The sequence below is a fragment of the Chiloscyllium punctatum genome, chromosome 48 (assembly GCF_047496795.1).
Source record: "Chiloscyllium punctatum isolate Juve2018m chromosome 48, sChiPun1.3, whole genome shotgun sequence".
In the NCBI taxonomy this organism is placed as follows: Eukaryota; Metazoa; Chordata; class Chondrichthyes; order Orectolobiformes; family Hemiscylliidae; genus Chiloscyllium; species Chiloscyllium punctatum.
In genome coordinates this window covers 55,009,771-55,030,681 of record NC_092786.1, presented here as the reverse complement: position 1 = coordinate 55,030,681, position 20,911 = coordinate 55,009,771, and the positions used below count along the sequence as shown (strand labels likewise).

At 41.5% G+C, this 20,911-nt stretch overlaps 2 protein-coding genes across 3 annotated transcripts in view; one reads left to right on the top strand and one right to left on the bottom strand.

Moving 5' to 3' along the window:
• Nucleotides 1-1,984, bottom strand: part of aagab (alpha and gamma adaptin binding protein) — a 41,452-nt gene extending 39,468 nt beyond the window's left edge. For both annotated transcript variants that reach the window (XM_072565279.1, XM_072565280.1), the window contains exon 1: nt 1,829-1,984. In XM_072565279.1, the coding sequence (XP_072421380.1) occupies nt 1,829-1,895 (67 nt within the window). In that variant the 5' untranslated portion in view covers nt 1,896-1,984. The remainder of the gene's footprint in view (nt 1-1,828) is intronic.
• Nucleotides 1,985-2,056: 72 nt separating this feature from the next.
• iqch (IQ motif containing H) overlaps nt 2,057-20,911 on the top strand; it is a 178,285-nt gene continuing 159,430 nt past the window's right edge. The window contains exons 1-5 of the mRNA XM_072565275.1: nt 2,057-2,127; nt 2,340-2,488; nt 6,963-7,085; nt 13,145-13,242; nt 13,855-13,975. Of these exons, the coding sequence (XP_072421376.1) occupies nt 2,447-2,488; nt 6,963-7,085; nt 13,145-13,242; nt 13,855-13,975 (384 nt within the window). The 5' untranslated portion in view covers nt 2,057-2,127; nt 2,340-2,446. The remainder of the gene's footprint in view (nt 2,128-2,339; nt 2,489-6,962; nt 7,086-13,144; nt 13,243-13,854; nt 13,976-20,911) is intronic.

The following is a 20,911-nucleotide window of genomic DNA, read 5'->3' as shown; positions in this document are numbered from 1 at the left end:
GCCACTTCTACTACAATTATACCAATCAAGAAGGTAACCAAAATGGCACATAGAACTTCACAGAGGGGTTTACAAAGCTTTCAGACTTCGAGGAAAGTTTGACCACTAAATTAAAGTTGATGGATAAAACAATTTTCTTTTGAGATTATGCAAAGTACTTTGACTATTTACATTGAACTACATGAACAAACTTGGGAAATCAATGAGTGGAGTAAGATTTGCACCAATACATGCATCTACAGACTATATTTCCAAGTGAGGTGCATCAGTTTCTTAAAAAAACTCCAATGACTTAGAATGTAATTCCTAAACTAATATGATGTATTAGCTGGAACATTGCTGTTATGATAAATTCTTTCCCTGGGGATATGGGATATTGGTGAGCAGAAATCAAAAAGATATTACTAATTTTAACACCGACTTGAAATATTTGCCTAGGTAGACACAGCACAGTATGCCGACACTGCCCAGCTTCACTTCATGAACACATTTTTTGATACTTTCAGAGCCTCTCAATTGACAGACTACTTGTTTGACATGGACTTGTAGACAAAAAGGAAGTTATTTGAACTAAATACAGAGAAAAATCAAAATCATTGACTTCTGTGCTTGGAAGAAACTTTGTTTCTCTCCCCACAGATGCTGCCAGACTAGCTGAGTTTTTTCAAGTTTTTATGGTTGTAAGTTTGCTCGTTGAGTTGGTAGGTTTGTTCTCAGATGTTTTGTCACCACGCTAAGGAACATCATCTGTGCACCTCCATTGAAGCACTGGTGTTCTGTCCCACTTTCTATTGATATGTCTTGGTCTGTTAAGGAGGGTGAACCGACAATGATATCATCAACCTTAACAGACCAAGACACATAAATAGAAAGTGGAACAGAACACCAGCACTTCATCAGAGGCTCACTGTTGATGTTACCTAGCATGATGACAAAACATCTGGGAGCAAACCTACCAGCTCAGTGAGCAAACTTACAACCTGAACTTCAAGCTGATTTACAAACCTTCTTAAAAATTGCAAATCAAGTTTTTATTTCAGCTCCTTAGCATCCACAGTGCTTTGCTTTTACAACTGTCTTTTGTCTCCACTGCAAACTGCTCTTTAATTAAAAACTCCATCCCTCTTCCCCAGCAAACAGAAAGGTGAACCAGGCTGTTTGCAATGTTAGCTACACACCTGACACTAAGCTTCCAACCACATATCCATTGTAATAAGTGTCATCAGTGACTATCTCCATAACACAGTTTGAGATCACCTCTACCATGGGAGGACCAGGGATGTGAACACGAGAAAGGGATAGTTTGGGGGAAGGAGAGAAAGACAAGCAGGAGGGAAAGGAGGGGAGGTGGGGGGGGGAAAGAAAAGGGGATATAAACGAGGAATGGAGTAACCCCGGTCGAGAATGTGGAGCTGAAAAAGCACAGCAGGTAAGGCAGCATCCGAGGAGCAGGAGAATTGACGTTTTGGGCAAAAACCCTTAATCAGGAATGAGGCTGGGAGCCGAGGGGGTGAGAGGCTGATAAGCCTCATTCCTGATGAAGGGCTCCGGCCCGAAACGTCGGCTCTCCTGCTCCTCGGATGCTGCCTGACCGCTTGTGCTTTTCCAGCACCATACCCTCAACTCTGATCTGCAGTCCTCACTTTCTCCTGGAGTGACCCGCATCCAAGGGAGACAGGCCTTCCCCCACCCCCCATCCCCCATCCCCCCACCAATCACCATCCCAGCGCTCGCAGCACCAAGGCCGCCTCCGACCGCCGGCATGTCAGGCCTCCCCTCCAGCTCGGATAGCCCGGTTTCCTGCCCAGCCCCGGGAGCTCCCACTCACCTTTCACCAGCGTCTCCTCCACAAAACCAGGGCAGCAGCTGACAAGCAAAACGCTGGGAACCTCCATTCCAACTCGACTCGGGGCCCGACACTCAACTCTGACCTCTCACCCCGAGCAGCCGCCGGGGTCAAAGGCGTCTCACTTCCCCCTGGAGCTCGCCCTTTCCCTCCAAACCGCACTATACAGACGTCGGCAATTAAATCTATCACTCCTAATGCCACATCTCAGTGTTCCGAAGCCTCGGTTTTATTTATCCGCGCTCTCGTTTCTTTCATATCGGCCTCCGGGAGCGGACGGGGTGAGGAATGTACCATTGTGCCTTTGGGGGGGGGGGATCGACTAGCTGTCATCGCGTGCAAGCGTGAGCAAGAAACAATTCAATGAATGGCATGAGGTTTACCTGTTTATTAATTATTCTGTAAGCTCGGAATAGCAATGGAGATTGCCAGCCGTGAGAATGGGTAACTTGGTATTCACCGTTCGGTTATTGATCTCCCTATTTGCATGTAGTAGAGGCTGTGTTCAGTTGCCATGGGAACCCAGACAGGCCAGGAGGATGACAACAGGCAATGGAGGGATGGTGAGAGCTGGAAGAAACTCAACTGTCCCCCCACAACATGGCAAGCAGTAACACTGATGTGGGACACATATTGGTCAAGGTACTGAAAAAGGAGTAATTTTTTTTTCTTCTTTAAAAGCGAACCAAGGCCTTTAAATGCCAATTAAGCTGAACGTCTCATAAACAAAGACTGAAATTGCTGGGGAAACTCAGCAGGTCTGGCAGCATCTGTGGGGGCGAAATCAGAATCAACCTTTCGTGACTCTCCTCCAGGACTGGCTGAATGTTTCGTTGTCTGGCAGCATAGACTCAAAGGCAGTTTTCGAAAGGGCACTACCAATTAAATGGATTGCGTTTCTGTAGCATCTCTCACAACCACAGCAAGTCCCAAAGCACTTTAAAACCAGTGAAACGGCTGTTGAAGTGCAGTTACCTCTGCCACATGGCAGCCAGTTTGCACATAGTGATCTCCCACAAATTGGGAGAAGATAGTAGAATTTCAAAATTGCAGAAGAAACTCGGCAGATTTGGCAGCATCTGCGGATAAAGAAACAAAGTTTTGCAGTTTGTGTTGAGTTCTGAAGAAGGTCGCTGGACTCGAAATGTTAACCGTGCTCTCTCTCCACAGATGCAGCCAGACCTGCTGAATTTCTCCAGGAATTTCATTTTTTGTTTCTGACTTCCAGCATCAGTTGTTTATTTTATTTTAGCAATGAGATAGTAACAGGCTAAGCTGTTTTCATGAGGAAGTCATATTAGAGTTGAGAGGTTAACTCTGCTTTTCTCACCACAGCTATTATCAGACCTATTAAGTTTCTCCAGTCTTTTCTGTGTTTGCTGCAGGAAAAAGTGGGTTGAAAGGTATTTACAGGACATTGGACAGGACATTGGGTGGAGTTTCATTGTTCTCCCATGGATCTTTTACATCTGTCTGAGATAGAACATTTAGTATTTGGTCTGAAATATCACACCTCTAACTATACAGCACTGGAGTGTCAGATTAGATTACCTACAGTGTGGAAATAGGACCTTCAGCCTAAATAGTCCACACTGACCCTCCAAAGAGTAACTCACCCAGACCCATTTCCCCTCTGACTAACGTACCTAACACTATGGGCAATTTAACATGGCCAGTTCATCTTTGGACTGTGGGAGGAAACCCACACAGACACAAGGAGAATGTGCTAACTCCACACAGACAGTCACCCGAGGCTGGAATCAAACCTGGGACCCTGGTGCTATGAGGCAGCAGTGCTAACCACTGTGCCATCGTGCTACCTTGAATTTTGTCTTCAAGTCCAGCTTCAGGACAAAATTCTCTGACTAGGTAAGAGTTCATCCAATCCAGTGATTGCCTTAAAGAGGGAACTGGATCAATACTTGAATAGGAAATTACAACTCTATGTGAAAGAACTGTGGGTTTGGAACTAACTGAATAATGAATAAAGAGTACAGGCAAAATGAGCTGAATGGTTCCTTTCTATGCCGTATCATTCTATGTTGTCAATACTGGGTTTGTACCAGAGGATTTCTGATTTAACCACACAAAATAAGCAGTTTCATCATTAATTGTGCATTATACAATGTGTTATTTAATATTGGCCAATTTCCAGTGTTATTACACGTGGGAAATGATGACAAATTGTGTTAAAAATGAAGGGGAGAGTAGGATTAGAGAGCAGGATATGGACATTCAGATGCTGTTTAGTTGCCAATTTAAATTCATATATTTTTATTTAAAACATTTCTATGTAGTATTACTTAAGAAAAAATATGCAGAGGAGGTGAAGACTAACTACCTTACTCAGATGAAAGTTGGGGCATATGCATAAGAGGAAAAGATAAATGAAGACAAATGAAGGTCCCGTACAGATAGAAATACAGGTTATTGGTGAGACGACACCTGATATTTTGTGCAGTTTTGTTCTCCCTACCAAAGAGAGGGTCTACTGACCATGAGGGAATGTAGCCAAAGTTCACTAGGCCAGGAATGGCAAGACTGTCATATGAGAAGAAATTGGTCCAGCTGAGCTTGTGTTCACTGGAGTTTAGAAGCATGAGAGGGTATCTTATTGAAACATAATTCTAACAGTGCTGGACAGACTAGATGCAGTATCAATATTTTCCTTGGTTGGGACACCCAGAACCAGGGGTCACGGTCTCAGGATATGGGGTAGGACTGAGATGAGGCAACATTTCTTAACTCAGAATGTGGTCAACCTCAGAAGGCCGTGGAGGCCCTGTCATTGTGCATATTCAAGGTGGAAAGAATTTTGTTTAGATATTAAAGGTAGCAAGGTGTATGGACAGGAAATAGTGATATGGAGAGTCGGCCATTGTCTTATTGAAGGATGTCCAAAGTGCCAAATGGCCTACTCCTGCTCCCAGTTTCTATAATTCAGCCCCTATTTTAAAGCTTTTCCTTATTTTTATACGATAAAATTACTGTAGTTCATGTTTCAGGGAAATGGAGTAGGTTGGTGGGATGTAACCTGAAGATGTTAAAGAACATAAAGCATTATATGTTTGGATTACTATTTGGTAAATGTCACATGTCACAGCAGCTACTTCTGCAATCACTCTGATAGAAGCTGTTTAAATAATACATTTAGATTTCCAGAAGGTGTTTGACAGAGTACATCACAAAAGGTGTTGGAGGTGGTATTCAGCATGGACAGAGATTTGGCTAATGGACAAGAAACAGTGAGTGGGGACAAGGCATTCTTTTTCAGATTGGTGACCTGTAATCAGTGCATTCTACAGAGGTCAGTTCTGGAACCGCAATTACATACGTTAATGACTTAGAGTAAGCAAGTGAGTAGACTGCAGCCAAATTTGCAGACAACACAAATAGGTGGAAAACCAATAAGCAAGAGGTATACAACAGTTTAGAGAGGTGTTGATAGGGAAACTAAGTAGGCAAAAATTTAGCAAATGGAGTATAATGTGGGTACATGTGAAGTTGTTCATTTTAGAAGGGAGAACAAAAGAGCATAATATTATTTAAATTGAGAAAAATATACAGAAAGCTGCAACGCCAATGGACTGGGAATACTTGTGCATTAAACACCGAAAACAAGCACACAATGCAGCAGGAATTAGGAAGGCTTATGGAATTCTGGCCCTTATTTAAAGAGAGTTGGTGTGTAAGAGTCTCACTGCATCTTTACAAGGTGCTAGTGGGACAACACATAGAGTATTGTGAGCAGTTTGGTTCCCTCATTTAAGAACATAAATTATTGGTGGCAGTTCAGAGAAAGTTCATTGGAATGATCTGGTGTGGAGGGATTGTCTAATGAGCAAAGGCTAAAAAGGCTGAGAATCCTCTCATTCTAAACCTCAGTGAGTAGTGATCCCATTGAAATGTATAGGATTCTTAAGGGACTTGAAAAGGTAAATGCTAAGAAGATGTATCCCCTCATGGGAGGAATTTTTTTTTCCCTCAGTGAGTTGTGAGTTTTTGGAACTCCTTGTCACAGAGAGCTGTGAGGCAGAGTCCTTATGTATAATTCAGGCTGCATTAGATTTTTGATCAGTCGGGGAATGAAGGGCAGGAACGTGAATATGAGGAGTGTCTGATCAACCACGATCCTATTGAATGGCAGAACAGGCTCAAGGGGCTGAATGGCCTACTACTGTTCCTGTTTCTTATGGTCTTTCCAGCAAAAAACTTAGAGTTACAGGGAAATGGAGACAAATAGGACTAATTCGTATTTTTTATAGAATGGTAAAGTATGATGAGTCAAATGGCCTTTCTCTGTAAATATTTCCTGGCCAATGTTTATCATTTTATGAAAATCCCAAAACTAATCCCCACATATTTTCTGGTCCTTATCATATTGCTGTTGAGGGGGAAATTTAGGTCGCAATAGCTTGCCTTGATATGTATAAAAGGGATACTCTTAAGAAAGCTGTCTACAATTGATATGGGGACGAGTTTAGGCCAACTGTTCTTGAGAGTCACAATACTAAATTTCTGTAAGCTGACACAGTTTGAGGTTAATTCAAGGCTAGTTGTTAAATTATGACTGTTTGGATCGGCAACTGCTTTTAAATCCCAACATCCTTGTCTTAGAACATGTTGTCAAAGCCAAAGAAAACAGCAAGGAATTACTGTCTTTTTCTTTATATATTTTAAATGTGAATGTTGAATGGCTATTTGAAATAACACTCCAGGTAGTCTTGTTGGAATGATTTCCTCTGTGCATTATTTGCAGTAAGATCATTAGTGGATTTTTATAAACACACTTTTAATTTCACATTACAGAGTGCTCAGAGGAAATCTCCTGCTATTTGGGAGATTGGCAGTAAATTGGCCACATTAGACTATGCATTTGGCGCTGAGCTGACCAGCATCAAAAGTGCAGATTTAGAACTACTAAAGCCTCTTGGTGTAGCACACCACTCACTAACTATGTTAAAATTACCAAAGCGCTTGATGGGATAACTCATGATATCAATGGAATATGGGTATAGTTTGATATTATTTCACAGCTACATCTAAAGACCTGTGTTTCTTGATAGAATCCATTATCACAATGCAACATTTGAACACCATACTGTTTGTGTTTTAGGTTCAAGAGGATCTTCAAGAGCTGAAAGAGAAAATCTCACACATTACAATACATGGTGAAACTGCAACAGTGGACATTCAAACACTTGAAACAGCCATTCGTAGGACTGAAATGGGCCTAAAGGTCAGTGGAATTAAAGATGCTGGGTGCTTTAGCAAATTAAGAAGTAAGATTTAATAATTAACTAATAATAGGACTTATACAATAAATGGTAGGGCCCTGGGGAACGTTGCTGAACAAAGAGACCTAGATGTGCAGGTGCATAGTTCCTCGAAAGTGGAGTCACAAGGAGACAGGGTTTGAAGAGGCATTTGGTACTTTTGCCTTCATTGGTCAATGTCTTGAGTATGGGAGTTGGGATGTCATCATGCGGCTGTACAGGACATTGGTGAGGCCACTTTTATAAAACTGCCTTCACTTCTGGTCTCTCTGCTGTAGGAAGGATGTTGTTAAACGTGAAAAGATTCAGAAGACATTTACAAGGCTGTTGCTGGGATTGGAAGATATGAGCTATAGTGAGAGGCTAAATAGTCTGGGGCTTTTTTCATTGGAGAGTCAGAGGCTGAGGGCTGACCTTATAGAGATTTATAAAATCATGAGGGGCATATATTGAATGAATAGCTAGCTCTTTTTCCCAGGGTGGGGTTGTCCAAAACTAGAGGGCATAGGTTAAGGTGAGAGGGGAAAAATTTAAAAGGAACCTGAGGGGCAACCTTTTCAACCAGAGTGTGGTGCAAGTATGGAACAAGCTGCAAGAGCAGATGGCGGAAGCAGGTACAAATATAAAATTTAAAAGGCATCTGGATTGGTACAGGAGTGGGGAAGAGTTTAGAGGGATATGGGCCAAATGCTGGCAAATTGGACTAGATCAGCTTAGGATAGCTAGTCATCAAGGATGATTTGGACCCAAGGGTCTGTTTCTGTACTGTATAACTCTATTCCCTTAAATGTAAGAGGATGTTTAGTAGAGATGTGGAAAGTCATAAAGAGTTTAAATAGAATTAATAAACTGTTACAGTGGCGGGAAGGTTGTCAACAAGAGGGCACAGATTCAAAACAATGGCAAATAAACCAGAAGCAACAGAATTAACCTTTTATGTAATAAGTAGTTAATATTTGGAATATACTGCCTCATAGGATGATGGAATAGATTCCATATTAGCTCTCAAAAAGAATATTGGGTACATATGTGAAAGATAAAAAAAGGCAAAACTATGTTGAAATAGCCAAGAAACTAACAGGATTGTTGTTTAAAAGAACCAGTGAAATTAATGCATTGAATGGCAATGTTTTGTGTTGTACCAGTCTCTGATTTTGGAACTAATTTTAATGAATTTTAATGGACATGTTATGACACACAACCGAGGTAGGTGGAACTTGAACCCAGACCTTTCTGTTCTATGATTTCATAAGTTTTGTATTTCTTCCAGACAATTAGTGGCCAGGAACATCTCTGGGAAAGAATAAATAACGAGGCAATCTTTATGACTGTAGATTTGAATTGTTTTAAAATTAGAGGCATGAATTCTGCTTCCAAGTGAGATATGATACATTTTTTATATATTTGAGGTTTTCAAAGGTGCATTGCATCCAAACCAGAGCTGGGAGAAGCCAAGCTTTGTCTGCATACACAATGTTTTCAGAAGTCAAAAAAAGTGACAAGCTGAAGGGCAAACCACCTCCCCCTGCTGGTTTGACAAGGAATTAAAATGTATAATTAATGCACGAAACAACGTGATTGAGAAAAACAGATTAGGTACAATGTGTTCACAGGTTAGTAAAAATTTTGGTTTGTACAGGAACAAAGGGGTATTTTCTATGTGCTCCTTACACAATTACAGAGCTAAACAGTGGTGCTATGAAGCTGAAATTGTTACTTTGTCCCCCGTGGCCAGTGCCACCAAAAGTAATATTCTTGGCCTAAATTTGATTCCATTTTTAAAAATCTGTTTCTATTGCAGAAATAAAACTAATTTGAAAAGTACTACCATATTTATGAATTTGCAAAAAAAACCATATGATTATTTTACAGTTCGCTGCACACTTTTACACATCAGCTTCAAACCAGGGGAAAGATTTGGTCTGCATGCCATGGACAGTGAAATTGTAAATGTGTTTGAAAAGATCACAAAAGTGCTCTTTCTGTCAGAAGACTACAATTTTGATTGCAGGAGATGGTACAAGTGATACAGTAAGCTGCAGCATTCTTGTGTTAGGAGTTAAAATACTGCAACTTCTGAAATCCAGTGACATCTGCTGCAGCTGAAAATAGGACTGAGCTGTGGCCCCCTCCCCCACCATATCACCATCCTAACACCAATTGCTGATGAGCTCTCAAACACTTGCTGTCTGAGCTCACATGTGAAGAATGGCCATTTGCTTGGGCAAAGTGCCATGAAAGCACATCCTAGTCTGGGGTAGCACTGTCAGGGGAGGCAAATGGCAAATTATAGGTGAAAAAGAGAGTTATTTTATAAATAGTGAACCAATGAATTCTACATTAATCACACATTATTTTCTTCCACAGTGCAAGATGAATGCATGATCATGACTCATTTGTGATTTATCTAGTAAAGTATGGTTTAAATATATTTCTGAAACATGCATAATAACAGATTACCGAGATCACACTATCTATCATTTGCATTCCTTTTTGCAAATTATGGTTCTTATTCTTTTTTTAAATCGTGACACACTGTTTTTCTACAGTGAGAGCATCACAGCAGCCTTCCTAAGTCTTCAAATTGACATTATTTCAGAGCTACTTCTAACTGCAATTAAAATTGCTTTTATTTGATTGAGAACTGTGATAGCATGTGCATGTTTCATTCTATATTGTAGTTACATAAGTTAATTCTTAAACCAGTCAAACAACAGCTAATTTATATTCATAGCGTAGAATCTGGCCTCTTTGCTCCCACAGCTCCTAGCCCTAACCCTAACCTGAGGATAACAAGGAGAAAAAAATAAGCTATCACTCAAGGGCCTTGCTCCTGATCATTACCCGGTAATTGATTTGAAAAGTGCAACTCATCCAAAACAAGTATTTTCATCCTTGTTCTCAAGTCCATCCATGACCTTTTTTATCTTTCTAACATCCTCCAGTTCTATAACCTCTGTGATCTTCTGAAGTCCTTCAAATGTAGTCTCTTGTGCACTCATCATCTTTAACTCCTAAGCACTCAAATTCATTCCCTAAGCCTTTCCACCATTGCACATGTATCTTCTCCATTAAGATGCTTCTTAAAACCTACTTGTTGACTTTGTTTGCTCTCATATCATTTTATACCAAATTTAATTTGATAACACTTGTGAAACACCATAGGACATTTTACTACACTAAATGTGTTATATTTTAATGTAAGTTGGTGGTGTGTTAATGCCAAGTGAGCTGAAGATCAAGCAGACGACCCAGTTGTTGCAGTATCGTGGCAGCACTCAATATTAAGACACATATGACAATGGCCACTTGCATGAGGTACTGAGCCCATAAAATAACTTGGCATCTTTCTGAAAGAAGAGAAATATATAGTAAATCTAATAGATGGAACATGAGGCAAATCTTCACGGGATAGATATGGGAGACTCTGGGGAGGCATTCATAAATATTTTCTAAGCTTTGTTTTACAAACTTAAATGATCTCTAATAAATCAATTCAATCCACAGTTCCAGAAATTGTACTGCAGCAGGAGCCTGATTTTCCCATATTTGAATCAACATTGTTAATTATTGAATCAACTAGAGTAGCACGTAATATAACAAGTTTTAGCATAATGAAACACCATTTTCTTAACATGTTGATGCAATTATTGTGAGTTGGCTTACACAGTGTTCTACAGTAATGTGCATTGTTATAATTAATCTGTTGGCATGGTTGCCAATTATAATATGGCACAATTATATAGTTCAAGATCAGGGTGGTTTGTTTACAGTGCTAAGTAAGAGATAAGAAATATTATGAAGCACAAGTAATGATTAAGTATTATAAAAGCTTGTATTTCAAAATAGAAACAAAACTGCATTGAATACTGATGTAAGTGTTCTGCAGTTTTATTTCTACATTAAACATCTTAATTGTAGTTATGTTAACTGTGTTTTGAACTTGATAACAACTACATTTCAAGTTCAATCTGCTCTCCATTTTATGAAAAAGATATAGATGCATGGAAACAAGATAACACAACGTTTAGAGGAATAATACCAAAACTGAGAGGCTACGCTAAGAAATATTAAATAGGTTGGCAGTTTTTCTCCAGCAGAGAGCAAACTGAGAGGTTATCTGATTAAGGTCTTCAAGGTTATTTAAGCATCTGGTAAGATTGCTACAAATGAAGTTGTTTTTACCCGCAAATATGACCAGACCAAAGACCATAAATATAAGATGACCACTAAGAGTTCAAGAGAAATTTCCTTATCCAGAGAGTGGTTAGAATGTAAAACTAACAATGTGAGTAGTTGAGGTGAAGATCATAAATATGTTTAAGGATAAGCTAGCTAAGTACGGGAGGGAGAAAGGAATAGAAAAATTATCTGATGAGTTAGATGAAGCTAGAAGTGTGGGAGGAAACCCACATAGAGCACAAATGTCAACAAAACTCTGTTATAGCTGCTTCTCTAGAAAATATAGTATTTTATAAAGGACATTCCTGATGAAGAGCTTATGCTCGAAATGTCAACTCTCCTGCTTCTCGGATGCTGCCTGACTGGCCGTGTTTTTCCAGCACCACACTTTTTGACCTCCCTTACCCACCCACTGACCCATTTTTTAAGTTCATCAGGTATTGGGGAAACTCATTCCAAGTCTTTTTATCTTAAAATTCTGTTTGACATATTTAATCGTTATATCTCAATCTCACCTTCACTTGTATTGTTCTATTTGAGTGATGGCTAGGGTTTTTGCCCATTCCGCTTTGTGTTAGGCAATTCAGTTAGCTAAATCTTAAAATAACAGGCCTTCTCAATGACATTTCACATGGAGAGTCAAGACTCTGTAATCTAAAATGAAAAGAGATTAGAGATAGGATTATAGTGCACCAAGATAGTGTGATTGAGTTCACATTTCCAAACCATTCATTGCATCCTTTTTAATTTTCATGTCCACATAACTGTAGAAATAAAAGAAGCTCACCTGGTGATAACACTTTGCTTTGCTGCAAAGTGGTTAGCACTGCTGCCTCACAGTGCCAGGGACCTGGGTTCAATTCCACTCTTGGGCGACTGTCTGTGTGGAGTTTGTGTGTTCTCCCCAAGTCTGCATGGGTTTCCTCCCATTGTCTACAGATGAGCAGGTTAGATGGGTTGGCCATGCTAAATTGTCCTTAGTCTTCAGGGATGTGCAGCTAGGTGGATTAGCCAGAGGAAATGCAGGATTGCAGGGGTAAAGTGAGTCAAGGTGAAGTGGGATGCTCTCTGGAGGGTCAATGTTGACTCGATGGGCCAAATGACCTGCATCTGCACTGTAGGGATTCTATGACTCTGTAGTGTTTCTGGTGGAGAGAAGGTGTATTTATAGAAAAGTAATTTTATGTAAATAATTTCCATTCTAATTGTAAGCATAAAAACTGTGAACTGTGCATAGGCAAAAGATGTGGATTATATAAACTGAATCTGAAAAGTGTATAATTTTAAATTAAGGTGATGATTTCCAATAAAACAGACAACATAGAGCCATTCATCTTGGATGGTTATAGTGTGGTGCTTAATGGTACCAGTGGTGCATGTTAAGCCCCTATCCTGGTTGAAGTATATTTTTTGGAGCCAGCCTTGTCGTCTTGTTCATATCATGGAGTCATGGAAAGCCTGCTAACAATGCAGATGTGTGGAGATCTGTGATTAACAAAATTTAGGCCACTGAAGATGCAACATGCAGAGAGAAAATAAAGGCTCAATCCCATAATCATTCCTTTCCTGTCTAATCTTTTGGCTATTATTTGAAGCTGACTGGAAAAGAACAGTGCTTCTATTTTGGAGACCTCAGCCTTTTATGAATCAAACAAAACTCAGAATCTAGTGTTGCAACTAAAAGAAAGGAGAATGTGTGCATAGTATTTTCATTGATGCCAGCATCTTACACAGTGCATAATATAAAGCTATTATCAGTGACCTATGCAAACCAAAACAGACTTGATTTGAAAATAAATCCTGAGTTGCCACTTGCTGAACAAAGTTTGTTATGTTGCAGAGTCATGCAGCAGAATACCTTAATGTAATCAATAACCAAGTGTTGACCCTTCCTGCTTTGGAATACAAAGATATGTCAGCTGCACACACTTTACCTGCGTAAGTACTGTGACTCATTTTGTTAATCCCAACCCAATTCATTGTCTTTAAATGCCTAAATAGTGGCAGTGTTATTCATTATTGTGGATTAAAAACATGAATAGGTAATACTCTGGAAATAGTCAACAGGTCAGATGCAACTGTGGAGAAAAACAATGTGGGCATTTCAGGCCAATGACCATTCATCGGAATTGAAGAGATATAAAAATGTAACATGTTTTTAGTTCAGGTTTCCTGCATGGACTGTATTTTGCTTTTGTTGTAGAGATAGGCATGTAATTGTTTTTTAATAAAGTGGGTGACTTGTGTGAAGATTAGTATCTGGCAATAAATCCAATGTCAATGACTGAAGGAGAGAGGAAGAAAAATAACTGAAAAAAAGATATTTAAAGATGGAGAAATTCCAAAAATTCAAAATTATAAGGTGAAAAAATAGAACTTAAACATAAATGTGCACCTTCAGAGGTGTTAAATGGAGTCTGCAGATCCCAACACTTGATTGTTCACCCTCATTATTCATGATGCTAGAAGGAAATACTTTATGGTATAAACTATTTCTTGCCACAAACAATCATTAATGAATCAGTGTTTTTGTAATTTATTTTCATCTAGTCCTGTTTCAATGGGTGTCAACAAAATAATAAAGAAGCCTGTTGTCTACCCATCTTTGAACAAAAAGCACCATGGTATCCAGCTATGGAATGCACCTGAACATATCTCCCCTGGAACACAAGTAAGTTCATCATCTATCATGTTCTTACTGATTAGATTTTATATGAATATATTAGAAAAACTGCAATTTTTTCTTTTTTTTCCCCAAGAGTAGCATTAAGTTAAAAGTCATTGGCCCGCCTTACGGATTATTACACAATAAGATGTGAGTGAATACTAAACATGTATCCATCATTTACAGTCATACATTAAGGCTGATGGAGGGAGAAATAAAGAGATTTAAGTTTTCTGTTGCATCGATCTGCAGCGTTTCTTGACCAATGCTGTTCAGCAATAGCTAGAGCAAAAAGAATACCATGGTGTATGTAAAAGACAAAAGACAAAGCATGCTATTTTGACCTTGTACGAGACCTTGCTTCAGTTCAAATTCTGTGTTCAGTGTGGCTACCTAGATGGTGGATGATTGTGAAATATTTGTAAAGGAAACATTGGCTGGAGACGGAGCCATAATACTATAATGTTGATCCTTTGACTCATATTCCCTTTGAACATGGGTTGGGGCAAGGTGTCAGTGATTTGTCATGGTGAGAAGGTGGTTGGATTAGGTTTCTCTCCAACAAACATTGACCTTATGATTCTTCTTGTTCCTCAAAATACATGCATCTTACAACAAATGTGCAAAATTTGACTTGAAAATGTTTTCTTTAGAAGTAAACAATTTTCAATAACATTTCACTGACCAATAAATTGTTCACTGATTATCAGTTTAGATTCCAATTGACCACTTGCCTCTATGATATGATTAGAGTCTTGGTCAAATTCCAGCAATGGGATGTGTGTGATTGTCCTTGAAACCAAGTCTTTCACTGAGAGTGGCACCAAGGGTCTGTTAACAATTTATAGTCACTATGGATGAAGAGGACTAGACTTCAGTTGCTGGACGCATACCTGAGTCAAAAGTTGTTGCTGACCAATCATCCCAGCTCTATGACATTGCTGCAGGAAAATTTCAGGGCAGTTCCCTGGATCCAATTAATTTCAAGTGTGTCATCAATGACCTTGTCATTCATCACTAAGTCAGAAACAAGGTTGTAACCTGATGATTGTAAACATTTGTAAATCCTCAGATAATGAAATATAGTTTGCCCACATGCAGCAAGTCTTAAATAACATCCACACTTGGAACATTCATGCCACACAAGTGTCAGGCAATGACCATCTCTAATAAGAGCATGTCTAAACATTTCTCTAAAATACTCAAAGTCTTTAAGTAGCAACACCCCTGGGGCTATCATTGACCAAAATCTTAACTGGATCAGTCACAACAATGCTATAGTTGTTGGAGCAAGTCAAAGGCTGGCCATTTTGCTTTCTGTGGGCAACTACAGGTTGTTAATAAATTCTGACCTTACCAGTGTTGCCCCAATTCCAAGGAAGAATTTTTAAAATAAATCTCCTTACATTTCTTAAAAGTGATAGGTATACGGGACTGCAAGATTAAATCCATTCAATTCCTTCTGGTATCTTATCTTTCTTCAGATGAGACACTTTCTTTAGAGTCAATCACAATCATCACTATTCAACAAATACTCCAATTTCTAAGTTCTGTGTTCTTAGGCGCTGGCTTTTACTGATCTTAAGCTTGGGTGACAGTTGAGCCAAGACTTTGGATGAGGGCAAAATCAAGCTCAAATGTGATGTTCTGATTCAAGATTCCATCACTGTCATGATGAAATGATAGCTTGGTGTAAGAGTGAAGTGTCGCTAATAAATCCCAGAATTAATCCATAACTTTTGGAGAGGAGAGAAAATTAAGAAGAAAAGGTAAACCAAGCCCACCATTCTACTTTACAGAAGAGTTGAAGTCATTCCGTCTGTGCAGGCTTGAAACGATTTGCATTAATTTTAGCTGCAGCACCATTATATTTATATCTGTGCAGTATGAAGACCAACAATAACATTAATTGCTCATTTCGACAAGTGAAAAAAAGCTGTTCGGAGATATTTCTGAAAACTCGGATGAGCAGAATCTATATTAAAGTGACTGATTTTGCCCAATTGTATTAAACATCAAACCTACACATCTACATATTACTGCACAGTTTTAGCTACTTACGTACTTGAAAATGCAATAAGAAAAATTGAATTTCCCGTCTGAACTAGTCATTTATAGCTTATTAGCATATGTTAGTGTTCACAGACTCTAAAAGGCTTTAGGTTGTTTTACCAGCACGAAATTACATCATTTGGCAGCAATAGAAAACAAGTCATATTTTTGCCTCCAAGCTATTAGTTTATTTCATAACACACATCTGAAACAAGGTTGGAGTGAAAATGTAATCATGCTACCTTATTGTACTGTAAATACAGGACTGTGCAGTCATGTATAGCAGAATTTGATTCCTTATATATTCACCAAAGAAAGGTTTGGTGTGATAGATTAATGTACTTTGTTATAATAATGGAAAGGAAGGGCTGTAATTCCATGTTCATTCTGATGTTATTTTAATGTGTTTATATTTATGTGTGCATAGAGAGAGCGCATTTATATTTCTGTTTGTTGGTAGAAGTCCTTCTTCATCTTTGCCTTCAAGTTCATCCCTTTGCTGATCCTCTAGGGTGAGTGCAATGCACTCCCCACTTGCAAACTTCTTCCATAGCTGCATTGGCTAATTAGCAGGAAGTTCGTGATTGCAGAGCATTGAGAAGCTTGTTTGATTTACCCCTTCTCTTAGCCTCTGTTGAGCACATCCAACATCAGTATGGTTTGGGCCAGAAGTGACGACTTTAATTTGCATAGTGCCTTTCAAATGATCAATGTCCTAAGGAGCTACGAAAGGGATATTAGTAGACATCAAATCAGAATAGACAAGCTATTAAAGAAAATGGCTAAAACTGTATAGGTTTCAAATGGTCTTTTGATGAGACAGAGAGATGAAAGCGATGCCATATGGATAAGGTTTGACACAAACATTCTGGGGTGTGTGGGATATCAGGAGAAATCCATAATTGTCAGGTCTCTGGAATTGAGCCTGGCACTGTGGCTCAAAAGGAAAGGGGGAGAATAGAAATGCGCTAGTGGTAGGGGACTCAATAGTTAGACGGATTGACAGGAGATTTAGTGGTCAGAAACTGGACTCCCAGAAGGTATGTTGCCTCCCAGGTGCCAGGATCCAGGATATTGCTGATCGGGTTTACAAGATTCTGAAGAGGGAGGGTGAGCAGCCAGAAATGTTGTACATAATGGGACCAATGACGTAGCCAGAAAAGGGATTGAAGATCTGAAAAGTGACTACAGAGAGCTAAGATGGAAGCTGAAGAGCAGGACGAGTAGAGTAGTGTTCTCAGGTTTGCTACCGGTGCCACGAAACAAGTGAGGAACAGTCAGCGAGTGCAGCTTAACACGTGGCTGCGTGGGCTGGTGCAGGAGGGAGGGCTTCAGATACTTAAAGGAGAAAGTGAGGACTGCAGATGCTGGAGATCAGAGCTGAAAATGTGTTGCTGGAAAAGCGCAGCAGGTCAGGCAGCATCCAAGGAGCAAGAGAGTCGATATTTCGGGCATAAGCCCTTCTTCAGGGATAAGGAGGGTGTGCCAAGCAGGCTAAGATAACAGGTAGGGAGGAGGGACTTAGGGGACGGGCATTGGGAATGCGATAGGTGGAAGGAGGTCAAGGTGAGGGTGATAGGCCGGAGAGAGGGTGGGGGCGGAGAGGTCAGGAAGAAAATTGCAGTTTAGGAAGGTGATGCTGAGTTCAAGGGTTGGGACTGAAACAAGGTGGGGGGAGGGGAAATGAGGAAACTGGAGAAATCTGAGTTCATCCCTTGTGGTTGGAGGGTTCCTAGGCGGAAGATGAGGCTCTCTTCCTCCAGCCGTCGTGTTGCTATGGTTTAGTGATGGAGGAGTCCAAGGACCTGCATGTCCTTGGTGGAGTGGGAGGGGGAGTTGAAGTGTTGAACCACAGGGTGGTTGGGTTGGTTGGTCCGGGTGTCCCAGAGGTGTTCTCTGAAACGTTCCGCAAGTAGGCGGCCTGTCTCCCCAATATAGAGGAGGCCACATCGGGTGCAGCGGATGCAGTAAATGATGTGTGTGGAGGTGCAGGTGAATTTGTTGCGGATATGGAAGGATCCCTTGGAGCCTTGGAGGGAAGGAAGGGGGGAGGTGTGGGCGCAAGTTTTGCATTTCTTGCGGTTGCAGTGGAAGGTGCCGGGAGTGGAGGTTGGGTTGGTGGGGTTGTGGACCTGACAAAGGAGTCACAGAGGGAGTGGTCTTTTCGGAATGCTGATAGGGGAGGGGAGGGAAATATATCCCTGGTGGTGGGGTCCGTTTGGAGGTGGTGGAAACGACGGATGATATGATGTATATGGAGGTTGGTGGGGTGGTAGGTGAGGACCAGTGGGGTTCTGTCCTGGTGGCAATTGGAGGGGCGGGGCTCAAGGGCGGAGGAGTGGGAAGTGGAGGAGATGCGGTGGAGAACATCGTTGATCACGTCTGGGGGGAAATTGCGGTCTTTGAAGAAGGAGGCCATCTGGGTTGTTCAGCATTGGAACTGGTCCTCCTGGGACCAGATGTGGCAGAGACTAAGGAATTGGGAATATAGGATGGCGTTTTTACAGGGGGCAGGATGGGAGGAGGTGTAGTCTAGGTAGCTGTGGGAGTCGGTCGGTTTATCATAAATGTCCGTGTTGATTCGGTCGCCCGAGATAGAAATGGAGAGGTCTAGGAAGGGGAGGAAGGAGTCTGAGACGGTCCAGGTAAATTTGAGGTCGGGGTGGAAGGTGTTGGTAAAGTGGATGAACTGATCAACGTCCTCATGGGAGCATGAGGCAGCGCCGATACAGTCATCGATGTAGCAGAGGAAAAGGTGGAGGATGGTGCCAGTGTAGCTGCGGAAGATGGACTGTTCCACATATCCTATGAAGTGGCAGGCATAGCTGGGGCCCATGCGGGTGCCTATGGCTACTCCTTTGCTTTGGAGAAGGTGGGAGGATTGGAAAGAGAAGTTGTTCAGAGTGAGGACCAGTTCAGTCAGTCGAAGGAGGGTGTTAGTGGAAGGGTACTGGTTGGTACGGCGGAAAAGGAAGAAGCGGAGGGCTTTGAGTCCTTCATGATGAGGGATGGACGTGTACAGGGACTGGATGTCCATGGTGAAGATAAGGCGTTGGGGACCGGGGAAGCGAAAATCATGAAGGAGGTGGAGGGCGTGGGTGGTGTCCCGAACGTAGGTGGGGAGTTCTTGGACTGGGGGGACAGGACCTTGTCGAGGTATGCAGAAATGAATTTGGTGGGGCAGGAGCAGGCTGAGACAATGGGTCGGCTGGGGCAGTCAGGTTTGTGGACTTTGGGCAGGAGGTAGAAACGGACCTCCTCTACATTGGGGAGACAGGCCGCCTACTTGCGGAACGTTTCAGAGAACACCTCTGGGACACCCGGACCAACCCACACAACCACCCCGTGGCTCAACACTTCAACTCCCCCTCCCACTCCACCAAGGACATGCAGGTGGACTCCTCCATCGCTAGACCATAGCAATACGACGGCTGGAGGAAGAGAGCCTCATCTTCCGCCTAGGAACCCTCCAACCACAAGGGATGAACTCAGATTTCTCCAGTTTCCTCATTTCCCCTCCCCCCACCTTGTTTCAGTCCCAACCCTCAAACTCAGCACCACCTTCCTAACGTGCAATCTTCTTCCTGACCTCTCCGCCCCCATCCCCACTCCGGCCTATCACCCTCACCTTAACCTCCTTCCACCTATCGCATTTCCAATGCCCCTCCCCCAAGTCCCTCCTCCCTACCTTTTATCTTAGCCTGCTTGGCACACTCTCCTCATTCCTGAAGAAGGACTCATGCCCGAAACGTCGACCCTCCTGCTCCTTGGATGCTCCCTGACCTTCAGATACTTAAACCATTGGGATACCTTCTGGGGAAGGTGGGACCTGTACATGAAGAACGGAGTGCACCTGAACTGGAGGGACACAAATGTCCTGGGTGGGAGATTTACTTGAGTGGTTTGGGAGGGTTTAAACTAGTTTGGCGGGTGGTGGGAACCAGAGCTACACATCTAAAGTGGGGGTGGGGGGTGGGCGTTGGTAGTTGTAGATGAGGCAGTGACAGGATGTAGTGATTCTATCTGGAAGGTTTTTCATGTGATGGAACAAAGGGTTGACAAAGTGTGTCTGCTTTAATGCAAGGAGTGTCAGAAATAAGAGTGATGAACTTAGAGCATGGATCAGTACCTGGGACTATGATGTTGTGGCCATAACGGAGACATGGATTTCACAGAGGCAGAAATGCTTGCTAGATGTTCCAACATTTAGAACATTTAAAAAGAACAGGGAAGGAGTAAAAAGAGGAGGGAGTGTAGCATTGCTAATCAGAGAGTGCATCACAGCTACAGAAATGAAGATTGTCAAGGAAGGTTTGTTTACTGAGTCAGTATGGGTGGAGGTTAGGAACAGCAAAGAAGCAGTCACCTCATGGAGGTCTTCTACAGACCCCTAATAGCAACAGGGAGATCGAAGAACTCATAGGCCGGCAGATTTTGGAAAAGTGCAGATGTAACAGGTTGTTGTTATGGGTAACTTCAACTTTCCAAATATCGACTGGAACCTCCTTAGTGCAGATGGTTTGGATGGAGCCGTTTTTGTCAGGTGTGTTCAGGAGGGTTTCCTTACTCAGTATATAGATAGGCCAACAAGGGGAGAGGCCATTTTGAATTTGGTTCTCGGTAATAAGCCAGGACAGGTGTCAGATCTCACAGTGAGAGAACACTTTGGTGACAGTGACCACAACTGCCTCACATTTACCATAGCCATGGAGAGGCAAAGGCGCAGTTACCACAGGAAAATATTTAATTGGGGAAAAGGAAATTATGACGCAATCAGACAGGAGTTGGGAAGTACAGATTGGGAGCAACTGTTCCACAGAAAGTGCACAACAGACATGTGGAGCAGTTGTTATGAGTGATGCATAAATTTGTTCCTCTGAGACAGGCAAG